The sequence below is a fragment of the Lemur catta genome, chromosome 20 (genome assembly GCF_020740605.2).
Source record: "Lemur catta isolate mLemCat1 chromosome 20, mLemCat1.pri, whole genome shotgun sequence".
Lineage (NCBI taxonomy): Eukaryota > Metazoa > Chordata > Mammalia > Primates > Lemuridae > Lemur > Lemur catta.
In genome coordinates this window covers 2,973,353-2,986,263 of record NC_059147.1, presented here as the reverse complement: position 1 = coordinate 2,986,263, position 12,911 = coordinate 2,973,353, and the positions used below count along the sequence as shown (strand labels likewise).

At 37.8% G+C, this 12,911-nt stretch overlaps 1 protein-coding gene across 1 annotated transcript in view; it reads left to right on the top strand.

Annotated features, from left to right (window-relative positions):
* VPS35 (VPS35 retromer complex component) overlaps positions 1–11,982 on the top strand; it is a 28,162-nt gene extending 16,180 nt beyond the window's left edge. Inside the window, exons 10-17 of the mRNA XM_045533338.1 lie at positions 16–164; positions 1,903–2,110; positions 2,524–2,679; positions 4,914–5,036; positions 8,964–9,143; positions 10,125–10,364; positions 10,774–10,917; positions 11,510–11,982. Of these exons, the coding sequence (XP_045389294.1) occupies positions 16–164; positions 1,903–2,110; positions 2,524–2,679; positions 4,914–5,036; positions 8,964–9,143; positions 10,125–10,364; positions 10,774–10,917; positions 11,510–11,689 (1,380 nt within the window). The 3' untranslated portion in view covers positions 11,690–11,982. The remainder of the gene's footprint in view (positions 1–15; positions 165–1,902; positions 2,111–2,523; positions 2,680–4,913; positions 5,037–8,963; positions 9,144–10,124; positions 10,365–10,773; positions 10,918–11,509) is intronic.
* The last annotated feature ends 929 nt before the right edge of the window (positions 11,983–12,911 follow it).

The window sequence follows — 12,911 nt, the reverse complement described above, 5'->3', positions numbered from 1 at the left end:
TTCTAAACATTCTAGTCGAGACAAGACATGCCTTCAGAAGATGTTGTATCTTTACAAGTCTCTCTCATTAATCTTGCAATGAAATGTTACCCTGATCGTGTGGACTATGTTGATAAAGTTCTAGAAACAACAGTGGAGATATTCAATAAGCTCAACCTTGAACAGTAAGTCAAAGTTATTTTTTTGTGAAAATCTTCATAGAGCCCGTTTTTTGTTCCAGATTTGGTTTTTTGGGTTGTTTTTTGAAAAGTTAGCATTTGTCTTGTTTTAAGCATGTATTAAGACTGTCATACTTGGTGCCAAAGCTATCAGAAAGTGGTTGCCAATTACTTGGTTGTGTACATTAATGAAGGAGGAGTGGCACTCATGAACCATAGGCAGTTCAGGGACCAGTGTCTCCAGTTCAGACCCCTTTTTTGTATATGAATGAGCTTGTTTTTAAACTGGTAAGGAAACTTCATCAAGCAGTATTTCCATACGAAGTAGTTTCCTACAGATGAGTAAATTGTGAAAAACTAGGGGCAGAATTAAATTGTTTTAAAATTTTTCTTTTTGAGACAGAGTCTCACTCTGTTGCCCGGGCTAGAGTGCCATGGCGTCAGCCTAGCTCACAGCAACCTCAAACTCCTGGGCTTAAGCGATCCTACTGCCTCAGCCTCCCGAGTAGCTGGGACTACAGGCATGCGCCACCATGCCTGGCTAATTTTTTCTATATATATTTTTTTAGCTATCCATATAGTTTCTTTCTATTTTTAGTAGAGACGGGGTCTCACTCTTCCTCAGGCTGGTCTCAAACTCCTGAGCTCAATCTGCCCACCTCGGCCTCCCAAGTGCTAGGATTACAGGCTTGAGCCACCGCGCCCGGCCTTTTTTTTTTTTTTTTTTTTTTGTATTTTTAGCTTTGAAAGTATAATATGCTGTTTCCTACTTGAAGCTTCCTCAACTATTCTGTCCTAGACCTGTGGCAGCCTCTAGTGGCCACTGTGGGCAGTTCTAATCCTGTTGCCTTTCCTGGCAGTTCCCTTTGTGTCCCCTTCCCTACTGCTCTAGACTTGGGGCCAGCCAGGCCCCCTTCTTTTCTTGTTGTTATTCAGAATTTCACCTCATCTCATCTTTCTCCTTTCCATCTCCCTTCCAGTGGTTCAGCTGCATCAGGAAAATTTCTTCTTCTTCTTTATTTTTTTGTTTTAATCTTTTTATTACCTTATTTCTTTTGGTCATTCCCATTTTTCTGTGAACTGAAAAGAGTCCAGATCTTGACTGTTAAGTGTGAGAGAAAATTAAATGATATCTTCCCCCAGTAAGTGAGTTTTAAAGTAAAAATAGACAAAATAATTAGAAATATCAATCTCTAAAGAGGTTATAATAAATGCCCACATATGCCTCAGTGTCCACAGAATGCTCCTACAAGCTACTACTACCTTAAATTCAACCTGCTTTTTCTTAATCACCAACATCTGACACAGAAGATACAGTTTATGTATTTTTCTATTCTGTTGAATTCTTGGTTTTGCATGGAATTTTTTTCTACTTAATTTCATCATGAACATAAAAATAGTGTTGGTTGCTCTAGGAACCAAACTACTATTTAAAATACTTTCCTTAGAAATGTTGTCAAATTCTAAACAATCATCTTAACTTCAACTTTACAACCTGTTCATGAGTTGGAGATGGTATCTTGTATCAGTAGAACAACAATAGATGAATAAGTATTCATGTTAGATAGCCGTCTTCATCTTCTTGGAAGGAGATCATTGGAATATTCTGGAGTGTTGTGATTCACTTGACCCATTTCCTTTAATGTGTAAATGAAAAATTTCAAATACTTACAAAACAAGTGCTATTTGTATGTATAGAAAGTTAATTTTATTCATTAAAGGGCTGCTGTTTTTCTTTTTGTAGTATTGCTACCAGTAGTGCAGTTTCAAAGGAGCTCACCAGACTTTTGAAGATACCTGTTGACACTTACAACAATATTTTAACAGTCTTGAAATTAAAACATTTTCACCCACTCTTTGAATACTTTGACTACGAGTCCAGAAAGAGCATGAGTTGTTATGTACTTAGTAATGTTCTGGATTATAACACAGAAATTGTCTCTCAAGACCAGGTAAGAGAATACCTACATGCTATTTTAGGGGAACAGACAGTGTAGTTACAATTTTAGACCTGGAGATCTAGACAGTTGAGGTGGGCAGGGAGGGTAGGTAATTCACTACTGAAGAAAAGTTACAAGTAGCTTATTCATTATATAAATTAGAAAATTTAGAGATGTATAAAGAAGAATTATAAAACACAATCCCACCAGAAAGAGAATAACAACTGTTAATTAACATTTGGTGCATCTTTCTAGATTTTGTCCATATATGTGTGTATTGACATGCATGTGTTGACTTTATCACCAAAAAATGAATTATCTTCCTGAAACTATTTCATAACTTACAGAACTGGAAACACTTTTGAGATGGCTTTATATACTGATGGTTTCACCTCAGTGGGTTTCTTGTGTCTCTTATGTTGTAGGTGGATTCCATAATGAATTTGGTGTCCACATTGATTCAAGATCAGCCAGATCAACCTGTAGAAGATCCTGATCCAGAAGACTTTGCTGATGAGCAGAGCCTTGTGGGCCGATTCATTCATCTTCTGCGATCTGAGGACCCTGATCAGCAGTACTTGGTATGAGTTAACTCTTACTATTACTCTTCATCAGCTCCTAGTGAAATCACTTCTATATTTCATATAGAAGTGCTTAAAGTAGTTTAATTTGACTTTTGGTCTTAAAAGGTTTTGAAATAATTGAAACTGAATTAAAGATTCATGGCATAATTTGCATAATTGTTTGTAAACTTATAAAAAATGTACGGGCCGGGCATGGTGGCTCATGCCTGTAATCCTAGCCCTCTGGGAGGCCGAGGTGGGAGGATCGCTCGAGGTCAGAAGTTTGAGACCAGCCTCAACAAGAGCCAGACCCTGTCTCTACTAAAAATAGAAATAAATTAGCTGGACAACCAAAAATATATAGAAAAAATTAGCTGGGCGTGGTGGCACATGCCTGTAGTCCCAGCTACTTGGGAGGCTGAGGCAGGAGGATTGCTCAAGCCCAGGAGTTTGAGGTTGCTGTGAGCTAGGCTGACGCCAGGGCACTCACTTTAGCCCAGGCAACAGAGCAAGACTCTGTCTCCAAAAAAAAAAAGTAGAATGTATAGAATAAGTCAGTTGCTCTGATTTCTTTTGAAGACTTCTTGAGATTGCAGAAAAGCCTGTCTCTTACTTACTTAGGTGTCTCCCGTAATTATTCTATGTTCATTTTCTTTCTGAACTGTATTGCTTTTAGAAATGTTTAGTTGCTTACTGTAGTGGACTTTAAAACATAAGAAACATAATCCTTATTCAATTTTATTTATTTTTCCAACTTTTCGAAATATAAGTTGTATTTGTTGCTCACATTGAAAATGTGTGAAAGATTTTAAAATTCAGTTTGCCTTTTCCTTAACCCTTTTTTCCTGATGAAGAACAAACAGATGAGGTTCTCTCTTTCTTAATCATTAGTCCTCAATAAGTCTTTGTGAAATAAATAAAACATGTTGCCTAAGTGGGGGTATTGGATACTGTATAATTTATTGTAATGAAGGGTAGCGTGGTTGGCTGCTTAATTATTGTTTGGAAAAGTAGTTTACCCATTGTTGGATGCATAAGGCTGTTGGGTTGCTATAATGAGAAACACCTTTGCTTATGGATATGTCCTGACTATCTCCCTCTGTTGACTTTCTTTGTCATAGTTGACACTCTTATGCTCCTTCATAATCCGTGTGAAATAAGAGGCTGACTTCTGTCGTTAGTATGACAGTCTGTGACTTGGCTTAGTAACAAACATTCCAAGCCCTGTGGTATCATGTTCTGTGAGCTGCGTGATCTGTACACAGTGACTGTCTGATTGGTCAAGTATTTTAACTGATTCCCTCATATTTCTGTTTGAGATTGTATGTATTTGTGTGTTTGTGTTTTCATTTTCTGTTACATACCAAATGCAGTGGTACCAAATGCAGTGGTTAGGAAGTGTGCCTTCCACATGTATATGGCTGATTAGTTATTCCCATGTGCAGAGACATTTAAGGACGGGATCATTAGCTCTCTTACCCATCTATTATAGCAGAGAAATTCACAAAACCTGAATATGTCACATATTGTGTCACACATATTAAAAAGTATTTTATGAATTCTATGGTTTTCTTGTCTATTTCTTTTTTTTTCTGAAATAATGGTATTTTTTTGGAAACAGCCATGTTTCATAATGCTTCTTTTAGAGTGCATTGGCATTTGCTTTGATTTAAGTGGTCTTAATATTTTTCTGAATAAGCAGGTATGATATACCAGCAATATGCATATAGCTGTTTTTTGTCAAAACAATAGTTAACATTTTCTGAGCATATGCCTTGTGCTAGGTACTAGTAACAGGTCATATGTGTTATTTAATCTTCCCAACAACCCTACAAAAGTATACTATCCCATTTTGCAAATGAAGCTTATGGCTAAGGTAATAAGTATTAGAATCCTTTTAAATCTGATTCTGTCTTACTTGAGAGCCTGCATTCTTAAGAACAAAGGATACTTTGTACATGTGTGTATAAAAATATATTTAACCATATCTACTTTTAACTAGCTACCTTGGCCAGGTTACACAACCTGCCTAAACCTCAGGCTTCCCCATTTGTCTATAGGGTGATTGTGATAACTTGAGGAGACAAATACATAAAATACCTATCGTAAAGCCTGGTACGTTGAATGTATTCACAAAATGGTAGCAATGATGATTACGACTCTCACTTCATTTTATTAGTGATTAATCATAGTATGGAAAAGATTTTTTAAAGTTTTTTTTTGTTTGTTTTGTTTTTGTTTTTTTTTGTCAGATTTTAAACACAGCACGAAAACATTTTGGAGCTGGTGGAAATCAACGGATTCGTTTCACACTGCCACCTTTGGTATTTGCAGCATACCAGCTGGCTTTTCGATACAAAGAGAATTCTAAAGTGGTGGGTTTACTTTTAAGTATGTTATTACTACTTTCACTTTTTCCTTACTGTGTGTATGTTAGTTTTATATTAGAAAATTTCAAACATATACAAAAATAGTGGTATAATAAAATTCCACTTTCAGTAACTCTCAATTTGTGTTAAGTGTTCCTACCATGTTGGTGGATCACATACCAGCTGAGGGATCACATAAAAACACTTAGAAATGAAAGATTAAAACAGTTTAAATTTATGCTGCAACTTTTTCCTAGGTTCTAATTCAGGTTAGCTTTGCTTAATGAAAGGACCTGGCGTAGGACCTGAAATGAAAGGACCTGCATAGTCATGAGTTACATGCAATTTTTTATGAACTTATTTCTTTCTCAAACAGAATCATGGTTTAGGCCGGGCGCGGTGGCTCATGCCTGTAATCCTAGCCTTCTGGGAGGCCGAGGCAGGTGGATCGCTCGAGGTCAGGAGTTCGAGACCAGCCTGAGCGAGACCCCGTCTCTACTAAAAATAGAAATAAATTATCTGGACAACTAAAAATATATATAGAAAAAATTAGCTGGGCATGGTGGCGCATGCCTGTAGTCCCAGCTACTCGGGAGGCTGAGGCAGTAGGATCCCTTAAGCCCAGGAGTTTGAGGTTGCTGACGCCACGGCACTCACTCTAGCCCGGGCAACAAAGTGAGACTCTGTCTCAAAAAAAAAAGAATCATGGTTTAAGTCTTCAGTGGTGTAGTTTTAAAGAAAATACCTCAATCTGATGTACCTGAAAGTTAGACAGCCAGGTCTATGTGAAGGCACAAACTTTAGTAAACTTAATTTTCTAATGTAGAAAACAGATTTATTCTGTACACCTACCAGGATGACATAGCACCTTTGGCCAAGTTTTATAAGGCCAGTTTCTCATTCACTCTCTATTCCAGCATTTCAATGGATAGTTACTTGTGAACATAACAATAAAAATAGCAACTAGCCTATATTACAAAGCTATAGTGATTAAAATAGTATGGTACTGGCATAAAAACAGACAGATAGACCAATACATGAGAGTAGCATCCAGAAATAAACCCATGCATATGCTGTAAACTAATCTTTGATAAGGGTGCTAAGAATATACAATGGGGAAATGACAGTCTCTTCAATAAATGATATTGAGAAAACTGGATATCCACATGCAACAGAATGGAATTAGACCCTTACCTTATACTATATACAATAATGAAGTTGAAATGGATTGAAGACTTACATACAGGACCTGAATCTATAAAACTAAAAGAAAACATAGGGAAAAACCTCCTTGATTGATCTTGGTAATGATTCTTTTGATTTGACACCAAAAATACAGGCAGCAAAAGCAAAAGTAAGCAAGTGGGAGTACATCAAACTAACTTCTGTACAGCAAAGGAAACAACAGATTGATGAAACAACCTATGGACTAGGAGGAAATATTTGTAAACCATACATCTAATAAAGGGTTAATATCCAAAATATATAAGGAACTCAACTTAATAGCAAGAGAACAAATAATTTGATTAAAAACTGGGCAAAGGATCTGTGTAGACATTTTTTCAAAGAAAATATACAAATAGCCAACAGGTATATGAAAAGGTGCTCAGCATCACTAATTATCAGCCAGGCTTGGTGGCTCATGCCTGTAATCCTAGCACTCTGGGAGGCCAAGGTGGGAGGATCACTTGAGGTCAGCGAGTTCAAGACCAGCCTAAGCAAGAGCAAGACCCCATCTCTACTAAAAATACAAAACAGTAGCCAGGGCTACTAAAAATAGCAACAAACAAAAAAATTAGCTGGGCGTGGTGGTGAGTGCCTATAGTTCCAGCTACTCAGGAGGCTGAGGCAGAAGGATCGCTTGAGCACAGGAGTTTGAGGTTGCCGTGAGCTATGATGATGTCACAGCACTGCAGCCCGGGCAACAGAGCGAGACTCTGTCTCAAAAAAAAAAAAAAATCACTATCAGGAAAGTACAAATCAACACAATGAGATACCACGTACACCTATTAGAATGGCTATTATAAAAAAGACAAAAGATAACAAATGTTGGTGAGGATGTAGAGAAACAAGAATTCTTGTATACTGATGATGAGAATGTAAATTAGTATAGCCATTATGAAAAATAATATGGAAGTTCTTCAAAAACTAAAAATAGAGCTACATTGCAAATGACCTTGCAATCCCACTACTGAGTATATATCCAAAGTAAATGACATCAGCATCTACACTCCCATGTTTATTGCAGCATTATTCACAATGGCCAAGATATGGAAACAACCTAAGTGTCCATCAACAAATGAATAAAGAAATTGTGGTGTGTCTATGAAAACACACACACACAAGAATATTACTCAGCCATAGAAATGAAGGAATTCCTGCCATTTAATTCTAAGTGAAATAAACTAGACATAGACAAATACTGTATGACTTCACTTATATGTGGAAAATAGAAAAAAAGTTGAACTCATAGAAGCAGAGAGCAGAATGGTGGTTGCTAAAGGGCACAAACTTGGGAGTGTAAGTGACTATAATCTTTCTAGAAAGATAGCAATATATAAGTAGAGTGTTAAATGATCCAGTGATTCCACTACAGAGAAGTTATACTGAGGATGTAATCAGGGTCCAGTAAAGCTTTGTGTACACAGAATGTTCATTAATTACAGCATTACAGGTAGTTTCTAAAGGGAGCGAATAAATCATGCTACATCCAGTTTGTGCAATATTTTCCAGCCATTAAAATGATTTAAAATATCTTTTAGTGTCATGAGGAAAATCGTTATGACAAAATAAGTGAAAGAAAAGTTAGATACAAATTATTTGAAGTATAAGCCCAATTTTATTTAACTCTTCTCAGTAAGCTACTTTAAAGTAGAAAACAAAACCATACACAAAGATCCCAGTTACATTATTTACATAGAAAAAAAGAAAGAATGTTACCAGTGATTATTACTGAGTGGTAGTTTTAGGGATGATTTGTGGATGATTTTGTGTATATTCCTAATTTGGGAATGTTACTTTTCTGATCAGAAAAAATAAATACCAAACATACAAAAATTGCAAAGGCAGTAATCTCACATGGCTTTTTTTTTAATTAATTTTTTTTTTGAAGCAGAGTCTCTCTCTGTTGCCCAGTCTAGAGTGCTGTGGCATCAGCCTAGCTCACAGCAACCTCAAACTCCTGGGCTTAAGCGATCCTCCTGCTTCATCCTCCCAAGTAGCTGGGACTACAGGTGCTCGCCACCAAGCCTGGCTAATTTTTTCTATTTTTAGTAGAGACGGGGTCTCACTCTTGCTCAGGCTGGTCTCTAACTCCTGACCTCAAGCTGTCCTCCCGCCTCGGCCTCCCAGAGAGTTAAGATTACAGGCGTGAGCCACCACTCCTGGCTTAAATGGATTTTTTGAGAAGATATCTTCTTTTTTTTTTGAGACAGAGTCTCAGTTTGTTGCCTGGGCTACTAGAGTAAGTGCCGTGGCGTCAGCCTAGCTCACAGCAACCTCAAACTCCTGGGCTTAAGCGATCCTACTGCCTCAGCCTCCCGAGTAGCTGGAACTACAGGTATGCGCCACCATGCCCGGCTAATTTTTTCTATATATATTTTCAGTTGTCCAGATAATTTATTTCTATTTTTAGTAGAGACGGGGTCTCGCTCAGGCTGGTCTCAAACTCCTGACCTCGAGCGATCCACCCGCCTCGGCCTCCCAGAGGGCTAGGATTACAGGCGTGAGCCACCGCACCCGGCCGAGAAGATATCTTCTTGATTTATTTGTGTACTCCATAAATGAGACAGAGAAATAAAGTGACAGGAAAACTGTAAGCTTAACTTAGTGCTTTCATTGTTTTGTTCTATTAGAAGCTGTAAATAAAATAGATATTCTTGAGCAAATTAATTTTGAACTTAAGGTAACTTAAAATATTTTTTCTTGTTTTAGGATGACAAATGGGAAAAGAAATGCCAGAAGATTTTTTCATTTGCTCACCAGACTATCAGTGCTTTGATCAAAGCAGAGCTGGCAGAATTACCCTTAAGACTGTTTCTTCAAGGGGCACTCGCTGCTGGAGAAATTGGTTTTGAAAATCACGAAACAGTAGCATATGAATTTATGTCCCAGGTGATGATCTGTTCTCTTTTCTGGGTTGTCTAGTCAGTTTTGCTAAGTTCAAACACTTGTTTGTAGTTATGGTGGTAGTGCAGGTGGATTTACTCTTTGCACTGAATATGTAACTACTGCTTTCCCTCTGTCATGGAACCTGTAATATTATAGTCATTGACTGGTATGAAGCAGCAAAACTGACCAGTTCTGGGTGCTGACGAAATCTAAGATTTCCAAGTGGGTCATGGTAAAAGTGTTTCATGGAAAAAAGGGCAATTCAGGAACTCTGGGTTAAACAAAGTTGAAAGGGGTTTCTTTCTTCTTTTTTTCTTTTTTTTTTTTTTTTTTGAGACAGAATCTTATTCTGTTGCTCGGGCTAGAGTGCCGTGGCGTCAATCTAGCTCACAGCAACCTCAAACTCCTGGGCTCAAGCGATCCTCCTGCCTCAGCCTCCCGAGTACCTGGGACTACAGGCATGCACCACCATGCCTGGCTAATTTTTTCTGTATATATTTTTAGTTGGCCAGATAATTTCTTTCTATTTTTAGTAGAGACGGGGTTTCACTCTTGCTCAGGCTGGTCTCCAACTCCTGAGCTCAAACGATCCACCCGCCTTGGCCTCCCAGAGTGCTAGGATTATAGGCGTGAGCCACCGCGCCCGGCCTCTTCTTGTTTTAAAAGGTGGGATTTCATTATGTTGCCCAGGCTGCATTAGAACGCCTGGGCTCAAGTAATCCTCGTGCTTCAGCCTCCCATGTAGCTGGGACTACAGGCTCATTTCATCTCACCTGGCTCTGAGACAGGTTTCTTTATTGCAACTTGTCAGCATTTTGACCATTTCTGCTGTGTCTTGTGCCTCTCCAAGAGAGGACACAGCACGTTCTGACATGAAGGAACTGCAGAATGTCTCTCAGGATGGGGGTTTGGTGGGAAGTACTTTGGAAAACACTTTAGTAGATGGTTGGTCCCTAAAAGTCCTTTCTGCTTTATGTTCACTAGGCATTTTCTCTGTATGAAGATGAAATAAGTGATTCCAAAGCACAGCTGGCTGCCATCACCTTGATCATTGGTACTTTTGAAAGGATGAAGTGCTTCAGTGAAGAGAATCATGAGCCCTTGAGGACTCAGTGTGCACTTGCGGCATCCAAGCTTCTGAAGAAACCCGATCAGGGCCGAGCTGTGAGCACCTGTGCACATCTCTTCTGGTCTGGCAGAAACACAGACAAAAATGGGGAGGAGGTAAGGCCATTCCTGACTGCATTATAGGAGACTGGATCATTAGCAGGGATTGGTTGCCATGGCCTTGTGCTCTGGAGGTGAAACATTTGGGTGCTTGGAAATCTGACAAAGAAAATTGCTTTGTTTTGTTAAAAGAAATGAAGGTGGGCAGTAATGTACAAAGAATCTCACCCTGTGGTGAAGCCTCCACTCTGAGGATGTTGTAACATAGCAAGTTTATACCACTACCTGTTTGTTTGTTTGTTTTAAATAGAGCTGTATATTTTAAAAAAGAAGAATGAAGAGGATTTAAATTTGTTGTGTCCCTTTAAAACACAAAATAGCACTGTAATGTTGCGTTTGTTTGTATGAAAATGGGACATTTGCAGTTCATTAATCTCTGCACTATCACTGTGCCCTTTTATTTTAGCTTCACGGAGGCAAGAGGGTAATGGAGTGCCTAAAGAAAGCTCTAAAAATAGCAAATCAGTGCATGGACCCCTCTCTGCAAGTGCAGCTTTTTATAGAAATTCTGAACAGATATATCTATTTTTATGAAAAGGAAAATGATGCGGTAAGTGAATTCATAAAGTGTTGTTAGTGAACTAATAATACTTCCCTTCCTGCTCTTAGGAGATTTGATACATACAAAAGTTTATCATTCTGATACTTTGTGTTTTGTCTACAAGGTCAGAGTTTGCAAGTCCACCTACTAGTTTCTTTCATTCTTCAAAATCCTTGTCTGTCTACATAGATACGGCTCTCTAATTGAAGAACTAATGTGTGCAAGAAAATTCTCATCTCATTTGCTTAGGAATATTGTAAAAAATAATCACTATCTATTTGAAAAATACAAAACAGTGGGCTCTTTTGTCATCATGGACTAGTTTAGGATAATTCCTAAATGTATTACCCTTTGAGCAGTACAGTCTTGGTTAAGATTTATAGGTTAAATAATTTGCTTGATCCCTTTTTTTTTTTTTTTTTTTTTTGATAAATAGTCAATAGTTGTTCCTCAAATCAGGAATCATGTTCTCATCTTTGTTTTTTCATAATTACTCGAGTAATTGATGAGAGTAACACAAGCTTCTCAAAACAGTGTTATTAAATTATCTTATTTTTTGTGGTATGTTGTTGATCATGAAATTGTACATATTCTTTTGTAGGTAACAATTCAGGTTTTAAATCAGCTTATCCAAAAGATCCGAGAAGACCTCCCAAATCTTGAGTCCAGTGAAGAAACAGAGCAGATTAACAAACATTTTCATAACACGCTGGAGCATTTGCGCTTGAGGCGGGAGTCACCAGAATCTGAGGGGCCAATTTATGAAGGTCTCATCCTCTAAAAAGGAGCCAGCTCACCATACTCCTTTCCGTGTGTATTCAGTAAGGGTTTTATTATACTAGGTTTCCCGTCCATAGATTGTGCCTTTGAGAAATGCTGAGGTAGGTTTCCCATATCTTACCTATGCTGTGTTTTACCCAGCACCTGTGACACTCACCTTCAGGACCTTAATAAAGTTATTCACTTCATAAGTGTTCAGGTCTGTCTGCTGAACAGACAGTAGCATGACTGATCTGCTATTGAAAATTCCTGTGATCTGTAAAAAATACAAAAACCACTTATCTCAGCTACTAATGAAGCTCTCCTTCCTTTTTTTTCTGTTTTGTTTCATTGTTGGTTGTGTATTTTCTTCATTACTGGAGAATACTAACCCAAAAGTGTCTGTCTCTTTGTTCTCTAGTCCAGTTTGAGATTAATTTAGTGGAAAGGAATACCACGTGAAATTCAGCTTAGGCTTTTCCCTAATGCAAAATAAGGCCGTGTATAACATTTTCCCTAAAACTAGAATATGTTAATGCATGTTTGAGAATCTTAAAGTACCATGGTCAAAACCAGAAACTATATTTTGCATATTTGGACTCAACCATCTACTAAGAACTTAATGTCCTCTGGTCATATTTATCAAAGTAATTTGGTTTTAAATAGTATAAAATTGAAAATGTGACCTTATATAATTTATGTACAACATTCATTATTGTAAATTTAGAGGGAAATGCATCACAATTATCATGTTTTTTGTGTTTTCTTTTTTTTTTTGCACCAGTGAAACAATAAAGTTGCTCTTAACAATTTTGGAACTTTTTTTTCTTTCATACTATCTTGACTGATAAAAGGAACTGGTAGAATCCTGTGGAATTTAATAGACATTCTCATATGTTCACAGAGCTCACTTGTTCCATTCCAGTTTTAAACACTTACTGAACAAGGCACCATCTACTCTTTGGTCATTTATACCCATTTGCTTTCCTCAGCCTTACCCTGCTTTTCCTAAGATGTGATGAAGTCGCATAAACTCCCAAAAGGCTCACCACCTGTATTAGTTATCTACTGTATAACAAATTATCCCAAAACTTAGTGTCTTAAAACAAGCATTTATCTCATAGTCCTCTAGATTAGGAATTGGGAGCAGCTCGACTGGTGGTTCTGGCTCAGGGTGTTGCATAAGGTTGCAGCTAAGATCTTGGCTGGGGCAGCAGTCGTCCCAGTGTTTGACGGGGGCTGAC